This window comes from Heterocephalus glaber, unplaced genomic scaffold (assembly GCF_053883595.1).
Source record: "Heterocephalus glaber isolate CG9 unplaced genomic scaffold, H.glaber_assembly_v1.0 deba00001586, whole genome shotgun sequence".
Lineage (NCBI taxonomy): Eukaryota > Metazoa > Chordata > Mammalia > Rodentia > Bathyergidae > Heterocephalus > Heterocephalus glaber.
In genome coordinates, this window is record NW_028258364.1 from 9,089,276 (window position 1) to 9,110,829 (window position 21,554).

Here is a 21,554-nt window from a genome sequence, read left to right on the forward strand (position 1 = left end):
ACTTCTCTGAAGTGGTAACAGTGAAAGTACCAAAGCAAATGAATAAGGCTATAGAAAAAAATCAAATCAGAAATAATCTCTCAGATAATTATAGAGATGGTGACCATAATGAAAGACATGGTGAAAGACTCTAGAGCACATACAGATAAAAAAAAATAGAGGAGCTCAGGAAAACAACGGAAACCATGAATGCCCAAAATAGGAAAGAAATGGAATCCATTAAAAAGATTCAAACAGATATCCAGGAGATTAAAAATTTGATTCAAACCACACACAGCAAAATGAGCTAATGTGAACACAGAATATCAGATATAGAACACAGGATTGTGGTTAGCAATCATGAAAAATATTTTTTTAAAATAGCGAGGGACCAAGAAAAATCAGGAGGTAATAAAAAATGACATAAAAAACCTGTTCACAGAAATGGCAGAAAACTTCCCAAGCATAGGAAAAAAAAAATTTGACACAGATAAGTGAGGCATACAGAAATCCAATTAGCCATGATCAAAAAAAAAAAAAAACTACACCAAGGCATATAAAAGTCAAGATTCCAGAAATTTAACCCCAGAACAGAGTATTAAAAACAGTTCAAAGAGAGAAACAAATCACCTACAAAGGAAAGCCCATCAGAATCACAGCAGACTTCTTAACACAAACCCTCAAGTCAAGGAAAGCTTGGAGTGAAATATTTCAAGCCCTAAAAGAAAACAAACTCCAACCAAGATTGATGTACCCCACAAAATTATGTTTCAAAATTGATGGAGAAATAAGACACTTCCATGACAAAGAGCACCTGAAGTAATTCATAACCACCAAACCAACACTTCAAAATGTTCTGAAGGCCATTTAAGAAAGAGATAACAAGGACTACAACTCCATGAATACAAACAAAATGAATCCACCAGGCAAGGCAAGCAATTAAACTGAGGAGGGAAAAAAAGGAACCAGCAACAGGAAAATAACATGACAAGGATAATTCAATATATATCAGTTATGACCATCAATGTTAATGGTCTGTTCAACAATCAAAAGAAGGAGACTGGTAGAAAGGATGAAGAAGCAAGATCCAACCATATGCTGCATACAAGAAACACACTTAATTTAGAAAAATTCATAGACTGGGCCGGGGATTTAGCTTAGTGGTTCTGCCGCATGCCTCGCAGGTGCAAAGTCCCAAGTTTGATCCCCAGTACCAAAAAAAAAAAAAACAGTTCATAGACTGAAAGTCAAAGGATGTAAAACTACACTCCATGCAACAGGAACCTGGAAAAAAGCAGGGGTAGCTATTCTCTTTGTAGACAAAGTATATTTCAAGCCAAGGCTGATTAAGAGAAACAAGGTCACTGCATCCTTGTATAGGGAACAATCCAAGAGGAAGAGATAACAATCATAAATATACATGCACCAAATACCACTGCATCAAACTATATAAAATAAATACTAATGGACATGAAAAATCAAATAAGCACTAATAAAACTGTAATGGGGGACCTCAATACCTCAGTGTCACAAATAGACAGAACAACCAGAAAAAAAACCCAAAGAAATAAAATTGAACCCAACTAGACTTAGTAGATGTCTACAGAGTATTCTACGCCACAACATCAGAATATACATTGTCAGTTGCACATAGGATGTTATCCAAAATAGACCACATGCTAGCTCATAGAACATGCTTAGGTAAACGCAAAGGAATTGAAATTATTCTATGCATACTATCGGACCATAGTGCAATGAAATTGGAAATCAATGGCAAAAGCAACCACAAGAATTTCGTAAACATGGAAATTAAATAACACCCTCTGGAACAACCAATGTGTCACAGATGAAATTAAAGAAGAAATCATAGTTTCTACAATTAAATGATAATGTTAATAAAACATATCAAAAATATTGGGACACAATGAAAGCAGTCCTAAAAGGGAAATTTATAGCAGTGAATTCCTATATCAGAAAAACTGTGAGGGCCAAGGATTTAGCTCAGTGGCACTGTGTCTCCCTCGCAAGCACAAGGTCATGAGTTCAATCCCTGGTACCAAAAAAAAAAAAAAAAGAAAGAAAACCAGAAAAGCAGAGTGAGCTCAAATAAACAACCTAATGTTGAACCTCAATCTTCTAGAAAAGGAAAAATGAATCAAGCCCAAAGCTCATGTGAGGGAAGAAATTATAAAGATCACAGCAGAAATTAATGAGATTGAGACTAGGAAAACAATGCAGAGAATCAATGTATTGAAGACCTGGTTCTTTGACAGATTAAATAAAACTGACAAAACCCTTATCCAACCCTATTAAAAAAAAGTAAAGACTCACATCCATGCAATTAAGAATGAAAAGGGTAGAGAAAGAAATAAAAGGAATAAAGATAGGAAATGAAGAAGTCAAATTGTCATTATTTGCAGATGACATGATACTTTATATAGAAGACCCCAAGAACGCCACCAAAAGTCTTCTTAGACTTAATAATTAAATTCAGTAAAGTACCTGGATACAAGGCCAACATACAAAAATCAATAGCTTTCCTCTACACGAACAAAAGACTCACTGAGAGAGAAATAGGGCAAACAATTCCTTTCACGATAGCATCCAAAAAACTGAAATACTTAGGAATCAACCTAACAAAAGAAATCAAAGACCTCTTCTCTGAAAACTATAGCACTCTGAAGAGAGAGATTGAAGATGATATCAGAAAATGGAAAGACATCCCCTGCTCCTGGGTAGGATCAGTATAGTGAAAATGGTCATACTTCCAAAACTGCTATATAGATTCAATGGAATCCCAATTGAAATTCCAGCAGCATGCTTCATGTACCTTGAGAAAACAGTTCAAAAATTCATTTGGAACAAGAAACCCAGAACAGCAAAAGCAATTCTAGTTAACAGAGATATGGCAGGGGGTATTACAACCCCCAATTTCAAACTATGCCACAAAGCTACTGTGATAAAAACAGCATGGTACTGGCAAAGAAACAGACCTGAGGACCAGGGAAACAAATCAGAAGACGCAGAAACAATTCCAGATACACTCAGCCACCTCATCTTTGACAAAGGAGCCAAACACCCTCACTGGAGGAAAGACAGCCTCTTTAATAAATGGTGCTGGAAAAGTTGGGTTTCAACTTGCCAAAGATTAAAACTAGACCCATATCTCTCAGCACGCACTCAACTAAAATCCAAATGGATCAAAGATCTCAATATTAAAACAGAAACACTGAACTGGCTGGAACAGAGGTTAGGTAGAACTCTTGAAGACATTGGTGTAGGAAAAGATTTTATGAACAAAACCTCAGCTGCCTGTGAACTAGCACAATCAACACGTGGGATCTCTTCTTATTAAAAAGCTTCTGCACAGCCACTGAAACCACCAACAGAGTGAAGAGACAACTGACAATGTGGGAAAAAATTTTCACCTGCTGTTCCTCAGACAAAGGTCTACTATCTTGAATCTATAAAGAACCTAAAAAATCAGACCTCCCAAATTTAAAGACCCAGTCCAAAAATGGGCATCTGAAATGAACAGACATTTCTCACACAAGGAAGTAGAAATAGCAAATAAACATATGAAAAAATGTTCAACATCAGTGGTCATTAGAGAGATGCAAATGAAAACAACGCTGAGATTCTACTTCACTCCAGAAAGAATGGCTGCTATCATGAAATCAACCAATAACAAATGTTGGTGGGGCTGTGGGGAAAGAGGAACCGTGCTCCACTGCTGGTGGAAGTGTAGACTGGTGCAACCACTGTGGAAATCAGTATGGAGATACCTCAAAGAACTAGGACTAGAAGTCCCATTTGACTCAGCTATTCCCAAGCTGGGTATCTTCCCCAAAGGATTAAAAGAATCATACCACAGTGATATACGTGCACCCATGTTCATGGCAGCACAGTTTGAAATAGCTAAAAGTTGGAAACAGCCCAAATGCCCATCAACTGGTGACTGGATAAAGAAAATGTGGTTTTTAAAAAATAAAATGGAGTACTACTCAGCCACAAAAAATGAGAAATTAGAGATATGTGTAGCTAAATGGATGCACATTGAGGCAATGCTCTTAAGTGAAATAAATAGGACACATGTGTAAATACTAATAGTTTCTCTAGTGTGAGAAACTGAAAAGTGTCAATAAAGACTAAAAGGTATAATAGATACTGTGAATAGGAAGAAAAGGGGTAAAGGGGAAGGGGAAGTGGGAGGGGTAGGGGAAAGGAAAGAAGGGAATGGAATTAGTATGAGAAAATGAAAATATGGATATAAAGTCTTTGTAAATAGGGAGGGATGGAGGGGTTGAAGGGAGGCCAGGGGAAGGGAGAAAAAATAAGAACCAATAGCGTATGTAAAGGTGCATATCTCCAATGATGAATGTCATTATATTATACACCTAAAATGTACCAATAAAATAAAATTTAAAATAAGAATGAAAAGGGTAAAATCACAACAGATCCTGCAGAAATCCAAAAGATCATCAATACCTACTTCGAGAATTTGTATTTTTTTTTTTTTTCGTGCCAGGGATTGAACACAGGACCTTGTGCTTGCATGGCAGGCATGGTGCCACTAAACTAAATCCCCGGCCCTAGAACTTGTATTCTAATATGATGGAAAACACAGAAGAAATGGACAGATTCCTAGATATACATGAATTATCAAACCTGAATCAAGAAGATATAAAAATTCTAAATAAATCAGTATCAGTCAATGAAATTGAAGATAAAATAAAGCAGGAGGACAAAGTGAATGTATTGACTTCTCTTGAACCATGAAGTTATACCTGTACACTCACTATAAGCTATAACTGAGAAGTATGTTGCCTATACATCTATTTATTCAGCATAAGCTATGTAAATAGTAAGAGAATGTGCTTGTTTTTGCTATCTTTAGTGTGGGTGGCATGGACATGGTACATACAGCTTTCCTACAGCACAGAAGTTTCCATATTGTTTTCATAATAGCCTATACTTCTATCTCAGAACTCCTAAGGAGTTCTTTCCCCAATAGTTTGGAAATAGTTTGCTATATGTAGAGGGAATTACAAAGCTTAGACATTCAACACAGGCTTCTGACCTTGCTTTCTAATCATACAAAGAAGGGCCTCAGATATGGCTCAGAGGTAGAGTGCTTGCCAAAAACTAGTATTATTAGTCACACAAAGAGAACTGTTCACCAACGTTGACTCCTTTAACTAATATAACAACAATGCCCTGAGTCATACTGGAATTTGTTTCATATATGGTTAATTTCTTGTAGCCTACACCTATGGTTGGGTTTAATGAGGAATCTCAAAAATATATGCTACACTGCAAGCACTGACTTAAAATATAACAATTTTAAGAAAAGATTACATTATTATATTGATTTAAAATTTATGTATCTGGAAATAATAGTCCTATCCCATAACCTCTTTAAATCTGAATACTGCTATGGTTTGTATCCGGAATGCCCCCCAAAACCTCATGTCTTGGAGGCTTGGTCACCATTGTAGCAATGTTCAGAAGTGGGGTTTTGGAAGGAGACTGGATTTGTGAAGGTTTTAATGTCATCAGTGGGTTGATTAGTTGACGGTTTATAATTTGCTATACTTACTGGGAGGTGATGGGAATTTAGAAAGTGTGGCCTAGTTGAAAGGAGTGGGTCAGGGGGTGTGCCTTGGGGACTATATCTTGTCCCTGGCCCATCCTCTCCACCATGAGGTGAAATTTTTGCTCCACCACAGGCTCCCCAAGAAGACAGAGCATCTCACCACAGGCCCAGAAGCAATGACACCAAGTGACCATGGCCTGAAACCTCTGAAACCATAAGCCCAATAAATCTCCCCTCCTTTAAGTTGATTTTCTCAGGTATTTTGTCACATTGACAAAAATCTAAGACAAATATCTTTTCAACTTAAATAAGTATGGGAGTTTTTACCAGATACATTTTAGCCAAGGATGTATTAAAATTTAAAAATGATTTTATATGAAAGTGCTTGGTAAAATAGAAAAGTGACTTTTCCATAATATTATAAACTTGTTGAGAGCAAGTACCAAGTTTCATTCTTCACTGGGAGGACATTGGCCAAGGAGTATTTAACCATAATTAGTACTTAAATAATAGCTTATTTGGCAAAATATACCTATTTACCAGACTGGGTACTTATTTATAAATCAGAGATCAATCTAAAGGATAAAAATATACATTTGTAAAGTATAAGAAAAGCATAAAAGTAAGAAATCAAAACCATACCTATTATGCTAAGATGATTAAGAACTGCTTGAAACAGAAAGTCAATTTTGGTAGCAAAGTTTTTGAAATCACTCCAAAATCTCAAAAGTTTTAATACATTACTCTCTGAAAATAAGACAAAGTGATTCCTAGCACTGGTTTTAACCTTGCCAGTCATGAACACCAAGTGATGAGATGGGTAGGTCTCCTTAATAAAACCAACTTAGAGCTGGGGTGGTAGTACATTCCTGTCATCTCAGAATTGAGGGAGCTGGGCCAAGAGGATCACAAGTTTAAGCCTAGTCTGGGCCACTTAGTGACTCAGCAAGACCCTGTCTCAAAATAAAGGGCTGGGGAAGCCATTCAATCTCCAGTACTGAAGAAACTAACTAAATAACTAAATAAACAACTGGCATGTAGCTTACTGAGAAGGCCCTGGGTTGAATCCCCAGTATTACCTACAAAATAAGTAAATTTAGGTACCTTTTAGCTTTCAAAATCTTCCCCAGGCACCCACTACATTATCCTCGGAAGAAAAGTCAAAGTAAATACTAAACAGACACAATCATTAGAAGCACTCTGATAATGATAAAGTAATTTAATCAAATAAATTAGTACCTGCTTCAAAATTAATACTTTTACATGGTCGTCCTGAGTCATCCACACGATGTTCTCTTAAAAAGAAAAACATAAACATTTCTTTATAAAATGCTTAGTATAATATAGGAAATTTTTTTTTTTTGAGACAGAGTTTCGCTGTGTAGTTCAGGCTGGCCTTGAACTTACTATGTAGCTCAAGCTGACCTCAACCTCACCGCAATCCTCCTGCCTCAGCCTCCCAAGTGCTGGGATTATGAGGATGGGCCATTAGGCCTGGTTTAAATTTATTAGTAGCGTTCTATTATTTTTTAATGGTGTTGAAAGTTTATCTGAAAAGTAAAGACTGAACGGGCACGGGAGAAACCAGCTCTACAGAGTAAATGGGCAGAGAAAAAGAAGATTAAAAAGCAAAAATGAAAGTATATACTGTATCTGGGAAGAGCGGTACATGCTACTGTGGGACTCTGGGAACTCATGATAGCCAGTGTTCTATTTTTGGAGATTCTTGTATTGTTTCTTTTCTTACTAATGAATATAAACAATAGATTTTAAAGGTTGGGGTTTTTTTTTCATTCGTTAAGTTTATTGGTACATTTTAGGTGTACAATAGGATCACATTCACCACTGGGAACTTGTACCTTTACATGATATATCTTGGTTCTTATTTTTCCCCATTCCCCTGCCCTCCCTGCAACCCCTCCACCCTTTCCTATTTACAAAGCCTGTTTCCATTTTTTTCTTTTCCCATATTTTTTTTTCCCTTCTTTCCTTCCTCCTACCCAACCCCACGTCTTCTTCCCTTTCCACTTTAGACCTTTTCTTCCTATTTCACATTATCTAGAACTTCGGCGGCGGGGAGTTGGGGGGGTTTTGTGGTACTGGGGATTGAACCCCAGGCTTACCTACCGGGCTACATCTTGGCCCTTTTCTTTTCATTTTGAGACAGGGTCTCATTAAATTACCTAGGCTGGAGCTTAAACTTACAATCCTGCCACAGCCCCCCAGAGCATTGGGATTATAGGCATGAGCCACCACTCCCAGCTATAATTCTTTTCATATTAACACCATAAATGAAAAAGACACCTAATTCACCTAAAAGTATATATGGTCTACCATAAATTTTTCAGTGCTTTTAAATATTATTTATAAGTGGTTTTGGACAATGGATAAGGCACTCTAAAGAAAAGTAACACAACTTCTGTACTTCTGGAAAATTTCTTCTAATATGTAAAAGATAAGAGTCAAGTAATCTGTGTATTTAAGGCTGATACTAAGCCATTAATCTACTGAAAATGTTGTTTTCTTGCCATTCTCTTTCTTAGAGTTTTAGTAAATCACAACCAAACCTTGAATGTTGAAAGATCTTCATAATCTGTTCTCAATTAACAAGTTGCCTATTATTGTCGATGCCCATACTTTAAGCTGATCAAAAAATATGAGTACAATGAAAGACATCAGAAGTCAAATAAAGACTGATGGGGTAATTATCCTCCAATAATGAAAAGGTTTATTAAATTTCATAATCAACAAAATAGCTTACCATTTCTGTCTAATTACCTTAATACAGCAAGGATGAGAATAATATTTAAAATTCCCAGGAAGGCGCCAAGTAAAACGGGTGCAGTGTACATGTTTATCTGCAGCTTAATCGCATCCCATGTCACACCCTTTTCTCCAATCAGTGCAAAACAAGTCTGAAAAACTTATTAAAATGTACACAGACAAATTACTACATCAGAGAAACAGGCTAAAAAATATAAAACACTTCCCACTGGAAGTAACATGGAATCATCTATCGATATCATGCAGCAGTCTCATCAGGGGCAAGAAAACTGGTTCTTTGTTATATACACTTTATAAAGCACAGAGGTACATATATACATAAATATCTGATAGACTATTTAATTATTAGAATTTCATAGGGGATAAAGGATTTAGGACACAAGTGTCTAAAATGGCACCTTAGGGAAGCAATAATGAAAAACGTTGAGACACTGATGTTTGCATTCATAAGGACTTGTATCTAAAGTGATTTATCAGTATCTTCTCTTTTTTGCAGGGGTGGGTGGTGGTTCTGAGGACTGAGCCCACAGCCTCATGTATGCTAAGCACAGACTCTACCATGGAGCACCTACCCAGTTCCAATGTCTTCTTGTCTTTAAAAAAACAAAAACAAAAGCAAAAAACTCCACATGAAATTTAAATTCTATAGCTTCTTAGCAAGGCACTGTGGTGTACTCCTGTAACCACAGCACGAAGGGAGGCTGAGACAGGGAGACAGCAAGTTCAAGCCCTGCCTGGGCAACATAGCAATTTAGTGAGACAATGTCTCAAAATTATAAAAAAATTTAAGGAAGACTGGGAAATACAGCTGAGTGCAAAGGCCTAGGGTCAATCCCCAGTACCACAGTTAGATAGATAGGTAGATAGAAAGCTTTTAAGGTGAGCCATAATATTTACTGAGACCTTTTGTCTATACCAGGTACTGTCCTCCACATTCACAGCAGATTTCAAAAGACTCAGATAAAGTCCTTATGTAATATAAAATACAGAACTAAAATTCATTTATTTTATATTTGTGCTTATATTTATTATAGAATACTAAATCAAATTATTAGGTTTTTTGGTAAACCCATGAGTTAGATTCTTCTGCTGAGCCTTTCTTTTGAGGTGCTCAGGATTAAACACAGACACAGCTCTACTACAGAGCTATAACCCCAACCTTTTCTTAATTTATCTTCAGACAGTCTTGCTACACTGTCCAGGCTGGCCTCAAATTTGCGATCCTCTTCCCTAAGTCTCCTGAACCACCATGTCCAAACTGTTTTTACCTAAACTGAAGGAAGTAATGGAAAGTAAGGTGGGGATGAGATGTGAATAAAGTAAACTGAGTTACAGTCAAACTGATTATACAATCACAATATTCAAACCATGAACCAATTATATGTGTATATATTTCTGTGTTATTGAACATTATTCCAGGCATAAAAATGATTAATTTTTCTACTCAGTAAAATTAATTTGCCTTGCAGAAGTGTTAAACCTCACTCTTTTTTTTAAAGTTCTCAGCAAAAGGATGGAAGCTTTGGAAAAAGTAAGCTTTTTTTTTTTTGGCACTGGGGATCGAACTCGGGTCCTTGCGCTTGTGCAATAAGTGGTGAAACCACTGAGCTAAATCCCCGGCCCAGGAAAAGTAAGCTTTTAAAAAGTTCTTTCATTTTCTTCAACCTAAGAAAAATCTTAAAGGTATGGGTAAAGCATAAAAAGGAAAAGAACTTCCTATAACTTCCTTAATTCCTTCAGTGGAAAAAATTTTGTTCCAAATAAATGGAAAAAAAGAAAATAAATTCTTGTACAGATATCAAGCTAATGGATTATTTGACAGAGTCAGAAACAGTTCTGGGGCAGGGATTTAGCTCAGTGGTTCAACCGCTGCCTCAAAAGCACAAGGACCTGAGTTCAATCTCCGGTACCAAAAAAAAAAAAGTGGTCTAGAAACAGTTAATTCTGACTTTTGCAAATGGAGAAGGGAAGTGTGAGGCAGGAGAAGGTAGGGGACATAAAAAGAATTAAGTTGTTATGTACATGTACCAACTCCCATAATGAATGGAACTATTATGTACCACAAACATGTACTAATAAAAATGTGAAAGAAAAGAGTTTGAAGCCCACATCTCCCTTTTGGGCTTGGACAATTTTTCTCACATGCTCTATGCCTTGGTGTCCTCATCTATAAAATGGGACAAATAGCACTTAATTTAGAGATGTGTTAACAACGTAAAATGAGCCTAGACTCCCCCCTGGATGAAAAATAAGTCTCCCTCCCTGCTGAGGATGTGGCTCAGTGGTAGAGTACTTGCCTAGCATATCTGAGATCGTAAGTTGGATTCCCAGCATATTAAAAAGCAAAAAAGTTACTTCCCTTTTTCCCTTCAGCCACAAGGCTTTATACTGGCATTACATTTAACATTTGAACTTCAAATTCAACTTCTCCCAGGAAGGTGGGGAGGGAAAGGAGATGGAAAAAAGGAATTAAAGATATCTTATGTACAGGGCTGGGGATTTAGTTCAGTGGTGCCATGTTACCTCGTAAGCGCAAGGTCCTGAGTTTGATACCTGCTACCAAAAAAAAAATTATATATACACACACACACATATATTATGTACATGGACAAGGAACGTAAACATTATATATTACAAACATGCAGTAATTAAAAATATTTTTCCCAATTATTTTTTTTAAGTTTATTGGTACATTTTAGGTATGCAATATAATCACAATCATCATTGGCAATCTGTACCTTTACAAGATATACCTTGGTTCTTATTTCTTTCCCCATTCCCCTGCCTCCCATTAACCCCTTCATCCCTGCCTATTTACTAAGACTTTGTTTCCATTTTTTTTCCTTTTCTCATATTTATTCCTTCCCTTCTTTCCTTTCCCTTCGCTCTAATTCCTTCCCCTTCCCCTTTGGGCCTTTTCTTCCTATTTCACATTATCTATTATACATTTTGATCCTTATTTACAATTTAAATGTTACAGATTACATGTGAAAAACACCTACCTGGACCTAGAATAAAACCCAATGCTTGACATGTGCTTGTATTTGCCATGGAACTTGTTCTTTCCTGAAGGGAAGTAGCACCAGCAATATATGATCTAACAACTGCTACATTTCCTAAGAAAAGACAGAATAATCCAAATATCTTTTGGTTTATAAAATTCAATACAATTTGGTTTTATACAGAATAAATATTGGCCAACAGTATGGTCACTTCTTCCCCTTTCACAATTATACAACACATGTAAGATATTCTTATTGCGCAAATGCATGAATTATTGGGACATGGTACTTTTAGTAATATGAAAACACAGTTCTGAATGAATGAAAACAATGGTATAAAAGTATAAAAAAAGATTATCAAACTGTAAATATTCAGAAAGCTCTGACTGAATGGCAAAATACTTATTGTTACAACTATTTTTAAAAGAGAGGCATCACAAACTCTGGATGCAAAGATCTGTGATATAAGAAAGAGGAAAAATTTTATTTAGTGCTTACAATGTTCAAGAGACTCTGGTGGGAGCCACAGTACATTAAAAAGTATCATAAACTGTCTCTAATTGCAAAAAGTTTACTAATTGGTAAAAAAGGGTGAAAACGGTGCAAGGTTAAAAGCAAGTGCCAGAGACATAACAGAAGATAATCATCTATTAAGGAGTAGGTAGCCTGAGAAGGCTTCATGTAAAATGTGTAACTTAATCTGCATCTTGAAGGAAAAAGAACAAAAGAGAACCTGTAGGTAATGGGCACGTCATGAACAAAGGCAAAATTATAGGAAAACTATTGTATCTTTTTAAGGAGAGATCTGTACATTGGGCTATAGGCTACGAGATTGAGAAAGAATGAGGACAGATGAGAGAGGGCCATACATTATCAGGGTGAATGTGAACCTGATATGACCAAACATATACAAACAAATATATTACCTGCTCCAAATCCCACCAATCCTCGAGCAATCAACATGTAGTATTTATTATGAGAAGCTGGAACATGGACATAAGCATAGAGGCAGTTGGCTGCCACCGAAATAAAGATGGAAATGATAAGAGGTTCTTTTCTCGGCCTATAATTAGACCATAAACCAAATAAAGGTGAAGCTGCCATCTGGCCAAGACTAAATGAAGCAATAACCCAGCCCAAAAAACTTGCATCAGCTGTCTGATCAATCTGCAGAGAAAAGTACAATGCTTTAAGAATTGTTATCCAACAAAGTTTAAAACTTAGCACATTTATCTGAACATGTAAAATGTACTAATAAAAAATAAAAACAATTCTAACATAGAGCTTTTCTAACACTATTATTCATAGTAAGGGATTCAAACTACTGATGATACAATTAAATGTGCTAATAATCAACTGTACACAAGAAAAAAATGCTTGGGAAGTTTCATCTTTTAAAATTATAGAAATTAATGGTTTACCAAAATCTTGTTAAAAAAGACAATGATTGTACATATATATATATATATCAGTAACTTCATAAAATATTGAATGAGATATTCTTTAAATCTTATGAATACAATTCTTGAGATTTATATTTCCCCGTTAACAAAACACCTATTAGCATTTTATGTTTTTTAAAGCTGGGCACAATAGTCAAATCTGTAAAACACAAAAGTTATAGTCATTTATAGTCATTTCTCTTACTATTAAAACTATCACAAATTCTTCTACATACACAATTCAGGATTTCACCCACTTAGAAGAGGGGTTGGCTTTTCGTTTTGGGATTTTGTTTTGTTTACAGTACTGGGGAGCGAACCCAGCGTCTCATGCACGCTAGGCACATCCTTCACCACTGAGCTACACCCTCGCCATAAAAAGGGTTTAAATATCATAATGAACATTGAAGGAAGAACCGAAGGACTAAAATTCAGAAAAAAAATACATTCAGGAAAAACTTTAGTTTAAGAAAATAGACTATTATAAATCAATAGATTTTTAAAAATGTAGTAAACTATATAATGGTTTGGAAAAATGATCATTAATTTTTAGAAAATACATTTAAACAAACATAAGTGGTAGAACAATAGTAAAGAAAATCATGGACTTTTCTTTCCTAAAGGTAGTTTTAAGTAGCTTAAAACAGAAATATTTAGGTACAAGCCACATGTGGTGGCGGATACCTGTAATCTCAGCACTTGGGAAGCTGAGACAGAAGGGCTGTGAGTCCAAGGCCAGTCTGGGCTACACAGTAACTTAAAGGCCAGCCTGAACTACATAAGCAAGACCCTGTCTCAAAAACAAAAACAACCAGAGAAACACAAATATATATGTGTATATTTATATATATATTTGTTGTGTGTATATACACATGCATTTAGGCACATTTTTCATTATGGAGAATGAGAGGTGAGCGTAAGTATCATAATACATAATATTTAAAATCCTAATCTAAGGAATATCTTCTTTTTTATGTGCTGAGCAGGGTGGCATACCTGTAATTCCAGCACTTGGAAGGCTGAGGCAGGAGGATCACTTCGAGTTTGAGGCCAGCCTGGGCTACATAGTGAGTTCAAGGCCAACCTGAACTATCCAGCGAGAGACTATCTCAAAACCACCCCCCCCCTCCAAAAAAAAGAAAGAAAAAGAATATCTTCAGTTTAGGCACTCTGATTTTCATTTTCTACTCAGGAATATTACTTTTAGCTTCTTTAGCCTTCTCTATTAATTACAAACTAATAATTTCATATCATAAAAATTAATTCTCAAAATAGCAACGAAAACTCAATTTTAATGTTAAGTGTTTAGTGATTAGAAGACAAAAATGAGTATCTTCTCTGGATATCAGCTCTTCATAGTCAAGAGTTCATTTCGTGTAGAGAAGCGAGCTGACCTTTGGGAATAGCTCTATAATATCTGCTAGAGAATGGTGGAAACTTTCCTTTTAACTGGATAGTATTGTTTACAGTGACTGGGAAGCTGAAATCTGCTATATTTGGCTCTAATTGTAGCAATAAAGTAAAATGCTGGGCCAGAGATTTAGCTCAGTGGTTCTACCACCTACCTCGCAAGTGCAAGGTCCTGAGTTCAATCCCCTGTACCAAAAAAAAAAAAATTAAATGCTTCAGGAGAACAGACTATGGCAGGCGTCACTCAGGCGCTGTTATCTGTGCCCCAGGACGTTTCTCCCCCTTACAACAGAAACAGTACATCATGTCTCTGGTCCTCTGTCCAGCTCTGATGATCTCTATCATATTGTTCTCAGAATCAAATCGAAACCAGTTATTATTGCTTTTTAAGGGTTTTAAAAATGATCATTAATTTACCGCCTTATACTAAGAAAGTGGCAGATGCCTGCACTTCTGTTATATTGGGTTCCATCATAAAATGTAACTGTAAAATTATTTTTTAAATGTAATATATAGAACACAAAATGAATTTGTAGCAAACCCTAGGAAATTCTTTTGTTATAAATTACCCAAAAATGATAAACAAATCCCCCAACTTCCATTTTGTTTAAATAACTTTATATCATACAAATAAAATTCAAGTATGAAAAATGCATTATTGTAATAATAACTCTTTGCAAGTCCAAAATTCTTAGTTTATAATAAAACTGTAAAGTTAAAAAAGAAAAAGTAAAACCATCAGTGCGGTCTACTGCAGAAGTCCTACATCTTCTTAACATGTTGCAGAGAAACATTTCTGGAAGCAACATGTAACTGAAAGGAAACTACTTGTGTTTTCACCACTTTACATTATCATCATCTTTAGTATTTTCTCTTTCAAACTGAAATTCACTCCCTCTATAATGTTACTCTTGAGTCAGCCATTCTGTGCAGTTGCCACTTGCATGTTTCCAAAATCATCTTCTTCTTCATGTGTTCTCTTTAAACTGCCTGTGGTACCAGAATGAACAGATAAGGACCTTTCTATTTGGAGTAGTGACATCATCTGTATTGTTCATTTTGCTAGGTAGATGGCTTCATATTCCTGAAGCTGATGGACAAATCCAGCATTAGGATTAATACAAAATCTTCTTTCTTGCACATAAGCAAATGCATCTCTGAACTTCACCCCAAAGGTTTCCATAATGTATGCAATAACAAAGGCAAAACTTCTGGAGATCCCTGCATTTCCATGGACAAGAACTTTTCCTCCAGTTTGTAAGCTCCCATCAATAAATTCCTTAGTCATTGGGAAAAAACGTATTATATTTTCCACTGGATTATCTGCAATATCCAAGACTAAATATCTAAATAGTTGTTGAAAATTTGGTTTAATGAAGTTTGCGTCAATATCTTGTCGTATGCAAATTATGAGTTATTCCACGTTTCTGTGGTATAGGTAGCAGAGAAAGCTGGTTACTAAAGTCTCTTGGTGAACCTAACCTAAAGTTCATACCTTGCTTTTCATAGCAGAAGAATATGGGCCTAAGAACAAACCAGGTAAAATTTCCTGCATCTCTCGTCTCATACGGTAGGTCCACTCCTAGGTGTCGTCTTGCACTGTGGGAGCGAGGGGAACTCCAGCTTCATGTCCTCCATGGCCCGGCCCGCGGCGCCAAAAGGAAGGAGGGCTCCCAACTACCACTCGCAGGCCAGGACGCCCCAGCGACTCCGGTGGCGGCATGGTGGCTACGGGGAAGAGGAGGGTTGGGTGGCTCGGCCTGGCCGCCATGCTGCTGGCGCCCCCCCCCCCCCCCAGTCTCCGCATCCCTCAGGCCGAAACCAGTTATTATTAAAAAGTAGATCAAGTTCAATGCCCGGAACAACAGAAAAAAAGGAGCTCTAAAGCTAACCTGGCTCTTTAGCCTCAACTCTCTGCATGCTCTTTCCCCTCAACTTCCAGTCATGAAACTGAGGTTTCCAAGCTGAGCCAAGTTCCGTGCCTCTGGGCCTTTCTGCATGGGCTGTTCCACCGCCCCTTCTCTCAGGAGTGCCTTTCCAACCTCTCACTCCCTGGCCTCCACATTTCTTCCAGCCCACCATCTTCTGCAGGGCCAAAAAACACCTCATGCGTTGCTGATTTTGTAAGTCCCCAGGAGGTCTTCATTTGGATTAGCAATACCCCAAGCCGCCAATGTCTCTCTCACATGTGCACACACAACCGTACTTCTAGATTTTTACCTGTTTGTAATATGATAATCTGTCAACTTGTTTAGTTTTGGTCACTTTAGTTAAAGTATCTAGGGCTTCTTTAAAAATTAAAAAAAACCCAAACAAACCATAGTGTTTGCTACTGAACCTCAAAATATTCTTCTCTAGAAATTTAATGATATTGACAAAAATCAAAGTTCCAGAAACACCAGTGCTTTGTTCTGAGAACTCAGATATATATATATGGATATTTCAAGCTCAACTACAGTATTTTTGATAATCGCTCACTTATTCAATTAATTGTCACTGAGGCTGCCAGGTGTGTTGGTGCACACCTGTAATCCCAGCACGTGGGAGGCTGAGGCAGGAGGATTGCTGTGAAGTCGAGGCTAGCCTGGGCTACATAGCGAGTTCAAGGCCACCCTGGACTGCATAGCGAGACGCTGTCTTAAAAAACCACACACACATACATACACAAGAAAATAGTCACTGAGGCCTTTTCTGTAACAAAAACGTATGTGAGGCAATAGAGATACAAAAATGAATATACAGTCCTTGTCATCAAGGAGTTTCCTAGCCAGGTTCTACTTATCTTGGTCTGGAAAATCCTGATGGGCTGGAAAAATAAATAGTATGCCTTAGGCCCGGAGATTTAGCTCAGTGACACTGTACCTGCCTTGCAAGCACAAGGTCTTGAGTTGGATCCCCGGTACTGGAAAGAAAAAAAAATAGTATGCCTTAATTCTTCATCTGTCAAATGAGGATAACCACACAGGGCTGTTATGAAAATTATTTGTGCCAATATATGTATAGTGCTTAGCAGTATGGCAGCATACAGTACCCACTGAATGAATGCTACATATACAAGAATGATTTCTGTGCATTTTTTTTCTGTCATTTTTCTAATCACGTGATAGTAACATAACTCATGTATGAGTATTCCTCTCAACACCCTGGGACTACAGAATAACCGATTATTCCAATTCATAATCTCGATTTTTTTTTTTTTGGTACCGGGGATCGAACTCAGGTCCTGGCACTTGCGCAGCAGGCGGCGAAATCACTGAGCTAAATCGCCAGCCCTGATAATCTCAATTTTAAGAATGTGAGTCTCCCTGGAGATTAACCTCACCTTTGGGCAGCACATCCTAAAGCATCATGTCTCTGCTTCCTACTTGAGGGCCAGGGCAGCAAGTACGAATTCAGAGTACTATCAGATCTGTTTGTGTCTTTTGAGGAGCGATTTTGATGAGCTTTATCTTTCACACAGATGGCTTTTAAGCCCGGCAATATTCTGCAACATACTATTCTATAAGAGATAGTTACCTTAAATTAAGAATTAAAAATATTCAAGGCAGTAGTAACACAGAACTGTAGCAAGCGCAAGGACCCGAGTTCGATCCCCGGTACCAAAAAAGAAAAAAAAATTAAGTAGAAATAATGCTTATGGGCCGGGGATTTAGCTCAGTGGTTCCACCACCTGCCTCGCAAGTGCAAGGTCCTGAGTTGGATCCCCAGTACCAAAAAAAAAAAAAACCCACCAGAACTGTGGCAAAGAGCCAGATTTTCACTTCAGATAGGTTTGGCTCTGCCATTCTGTAGCTATCTGACCTTGGGCAAAGAACTTGTCCTCTCAGCCGGAATTCTCCATCTGTCAAACAGGACTGACAGTTTAGTGTCGTGCCTGGCACCAATCATCTCTCAAAAGTATCATGAAATCTCTTGAGAAAACTGACACTTTTTTTAGTTTTTAGTTTTGTTCTGTTTTTGAGGCAGATCTTTGTCGTGTAATAAAGGATAGTGTTGAACTCACTATGTAGCACAGGCTGGCCTAGAATTCAAGATCCTCCTGCCTCAGCCTCCTGAATACTGGGATTACAGGTTTGTGCCACCATGTCTGTCCAGAAAAGTTGTTTTTGTATTGCTAAAAGAACAGTTATCAGTTCACATACTCAATAAACTTACCTTTGAAAAGCATGAAAAGGATTGTACCTTTTCAAAATTCAACATATTGTGCTAGGTAGAACTAATTCTTACAAATACACTTTTCTGGGAGACTTTTGGAGCTTAAAAAGACTGGATAAGATGCCAAGAAACAAAGGAATTTTGCTATGTAGAAATATTTTTAAAATAAACATTTTACTTTAAAATAGCCTTTTTTTTTTAAGAATAGTTTTACTTACAGAAAAATGTATCAATATATATACTACAGAGAGGTCTTATACATTCCATATCCAGTTCCCCTATTATATCCCACAGCAGTTGCATTTTATTAGGTATTACAGGTAATCTAGAGATGACTAAAGTTTACAGGATGACATATGCAGATTAAATACATCATTTTATAAAAGGGACTTACTTGAGCATACAGATTTTGGTATCCTTGGGGGCCGGGGGCTAGAAACCAATTCCCCAGGATTACAAAGTGACAACTGCATATTACCTATTCTTCTCACAAATGTTACCTGACAACCCAAATTAATTCTATGAAAAAAACATGAAATTATTTCTCAGAATAATGCATTACACATTTTAGAAATTTAGAATATCTCTAGGTCAGTTTCCTTTTTTTTTTTTTTTTTTTGGTACCGGGGATTGAACTCGGGTCCTGGCGCTTGCGCAGCAGGCGGCAAAACCACTGAGCTAAATGCCTGGCCCTGGTTTCCTTTTCTTATTAGGGAGGGTAGGTGATAGGATGTAGTGACTGTCCAGGAACATCTTAGTGTCCTGGTGTAGCACCACTTTTACTCCAACTGTGTTCTGCTTTGAACAATAAGGCATATGATCACCCTACTTCCCCTTTAAAGAACTATTACATCAAGCTAGTGTAGTAGTGATTAAACTACAGAGTACCAAAGAGATTCTCTAGAAAAGGCTTAAGTACATGAGAGTTACTACTAGTATAGTTACTTCAGAGAAGAATAGATTGAAGTGTACAAACCTTTTGGAGGTAAGGCCATATTGACATTATCACAATAGAAAACCCTGTGAAGAGGCAAACTTAGTTATTTATAATTATAATATTTTAACCACTATTACAAAGAAAACTTTCAGATCTATAGCATGGATTTTAAAATATCCTGAATTTATAAATTTAGGCTCATAAATTCCTAATGTATCAAGCAATGAGATTTCAGTTATCAGAAAAAAATAAATACTAAAGGTTTGAAAAGATCATATAATTATACTGTGACCAGTAATAAAAAAGTTGAGGGGCTATTTCTCGTTAACGTACCTTTACTATAAAATGGAAATTACTGAAAGTTTGAAGTTTTATAGCAGAAATAAATGAAAGAAAAGCCACAAGTCTGTGTGGTTTGGAAGAAAGAATTCACTGTAGGGGAGAGTAGGAAGAAGAAAAATGTTCATTTAAATAAAGGAGGCAATTGCTATAAAGAACTAGAATACTTCAAGATGACTATCCCTTAAAAAGAATCAATTATCCTTGCTAACCACTGCTCAAGAAGTGTCACAAAAACTCCTACACCATTTATCAGTTTTAAACAAGTTTCAAAGTTAGATAAAGCCAGACAGAGATTCTAGAAAGCCTACTTTCAAAACAGATTTATTGAGATACAATTCACAAGCCATGCAATTGAGCCATTTAAAGTACACTAAGCAATGGATTTTAGGATAATCAGATATGTGCAACCATCACTATAGTCTATTTCAGAACATTTTTATCCTCTGAAAGAGAAACTCTGTATCCTTTAGCTATCACCCAGAGATTATCTTTGATCTCCTCTCCCACCAACCCAAAGCAACCCAACCACTGATGTACTTTTTTTTTTTTTTGGTACCAGGGATTGAACTCAGGATCTTGTGCTTGCAAGGCAGGTGTAGTGCCACTGAGCTAAATCTTTGGCCCTGTAGTTTCTATTCTACCTATGTTCCCATTTCAAACTTTCATGTGAATTAGGCTCACATCTGTAGTCTATGTCAGGCTTCTTTCATTTAGTACAATGTTCTCAAGATTCATCTATGTTAATAGCATATGTCAGTAAGTACTTCATTCCTTTTATAAAACCTGTTTTTAAAGATTTAGTTAGTTTCATTCTTACTCCTTTTGAATTGACAAATTGATTTTGATGAATAGGGAGTAAAAGAATCTGAAATCGAGGTGACAATTTTACAATAAAGAAACTTGTAAACAAGTAAAATGTTCAACACACAAATTTAAAATCTAAAGTTAAGGGGCTGGGGCTGTATAGCTCAGTAGTAGGGCATGCTCCAGAGCCTGTATTCAATATCCAGCACTGTGCATGCACATATACACACACATACACACAAACATGTGCTACGCACACAGACACACTCAAATCTGAAGCTTAATTTTTTCTTTGCTGTTAAATTGAAATTGTTTCTTAGATAACTGAAAAAAACTAGAAGTGAGAAGGCACAGTGGTACTTGCCTGTAGTCTATTACCAGGGTGGGGGGTGGTGCTGAGGCAGAAAATTGAAACTCTGAGGGTAGCCTGGGCAACTTAGTGAGCCCTTGTCTCAAAATAAAAATTTTAAAAGGGCTGGGGATGTGCTCAGTAGTAAAGCATCTGCCTAGCATGCTCAAGGCTCTGGGTTCAATAAATAAATAAATAAATAAAACAAGTCAAAACAACAAAAATAAACCTGCTGAAAGTGTTTTCAATGACATGAGGGTAGATTTACCTGTGAACCTCAGTCTATGTGTAAACTTCTGGAAAAGGATTCTTCTTGTCTACAGAGGTTTTAAAATAAGTCTTTTTCAAATCAACAAAAATTGTCATAACTGGATGTGACACCTCTATAGCAATCCTGCTATAAGAATGAAACTAGTGTAGGGCCAGGGATTTAGCTCAGTGGTGCAGCTACCTGCCTCGCAAGTGCAAGGTCCTGAGTTCAATCCCCGGTACCAAAAAAAAAAAGAAGCTAGTGTGTCTCAGAGGGTAAAACCAAGAGTCACTGAAAAGCCAAGCCAAAACCCTACTGACCTTCGTCTGGAATTATGCTACTATACACATTTTATAATAAATAATAAATTACATTACTATGTAAGCCAACTGATTCAATTTTTTTCTGATATTTGCACAAGGCATCCTAATTTATAATGCAAGATGGAATTGTATTATAAAGAATTGTTGAAAGTATCCTTTATCGTTCACTTTTTTATCTTTA

General features: G+C 36.8%; 1 protein-coding gene and 1 pseudogene across 5 annotated transcripts in view; both read right to left on the reverse strand.

Annotated features, from left to right (window-relative positions):
- Mfsd8 (major facilitator superfamily domain containing 8) overlaps positions 1 to 21,554 on the reverse strand; it is a 48,885-nt gene that overhangs the window by 21,001 nt on the left and 6,330 nt on the right. For 2 of the 5 annotated variants that reach the window (XM_004854957.3, XM_021236476.2), the window contains exons 3-7: positions 19,345 to 19,388; positions 12,288 to 12,528; positions 11,362 to 11,475; positions 8,354 to 8,498; positions 6,815 to 6,870 (exon numbers count right to left, since the gene is read on the reverse strand). In XM_004854957.3, coding sequence (XP_004855014.1) covers positions 6,815 to 6,870; positions 8,354 to 8,498; positions 11,362 to 11,475; positions 12,288 to 12,528; positions 19,345 to 19,388 — 600 coding nt within the window. Of the gene's footprint in view, positions 1 to 6,814; positions 6,871 to 8,353; positions 8,499 to 11,361; positions 11,476 to 12,287; positions 12,529 to 13,799; positions 13,970 to 14,368; positions 14,496 to 19,344; positions 19,389 to 21,554 lie in introns of those variants that run through there. The other 3 variants (XM_087193272.1, XM_021236479.2, XM_013075906.3) reach the window with 3 other exon arrangements.
- On the reverse strand, positions 15,130 to 15,706 carry LOC101699489 (serine/threonine/tyrosine-interacting protein pseudogene; annotated as a pseudogene).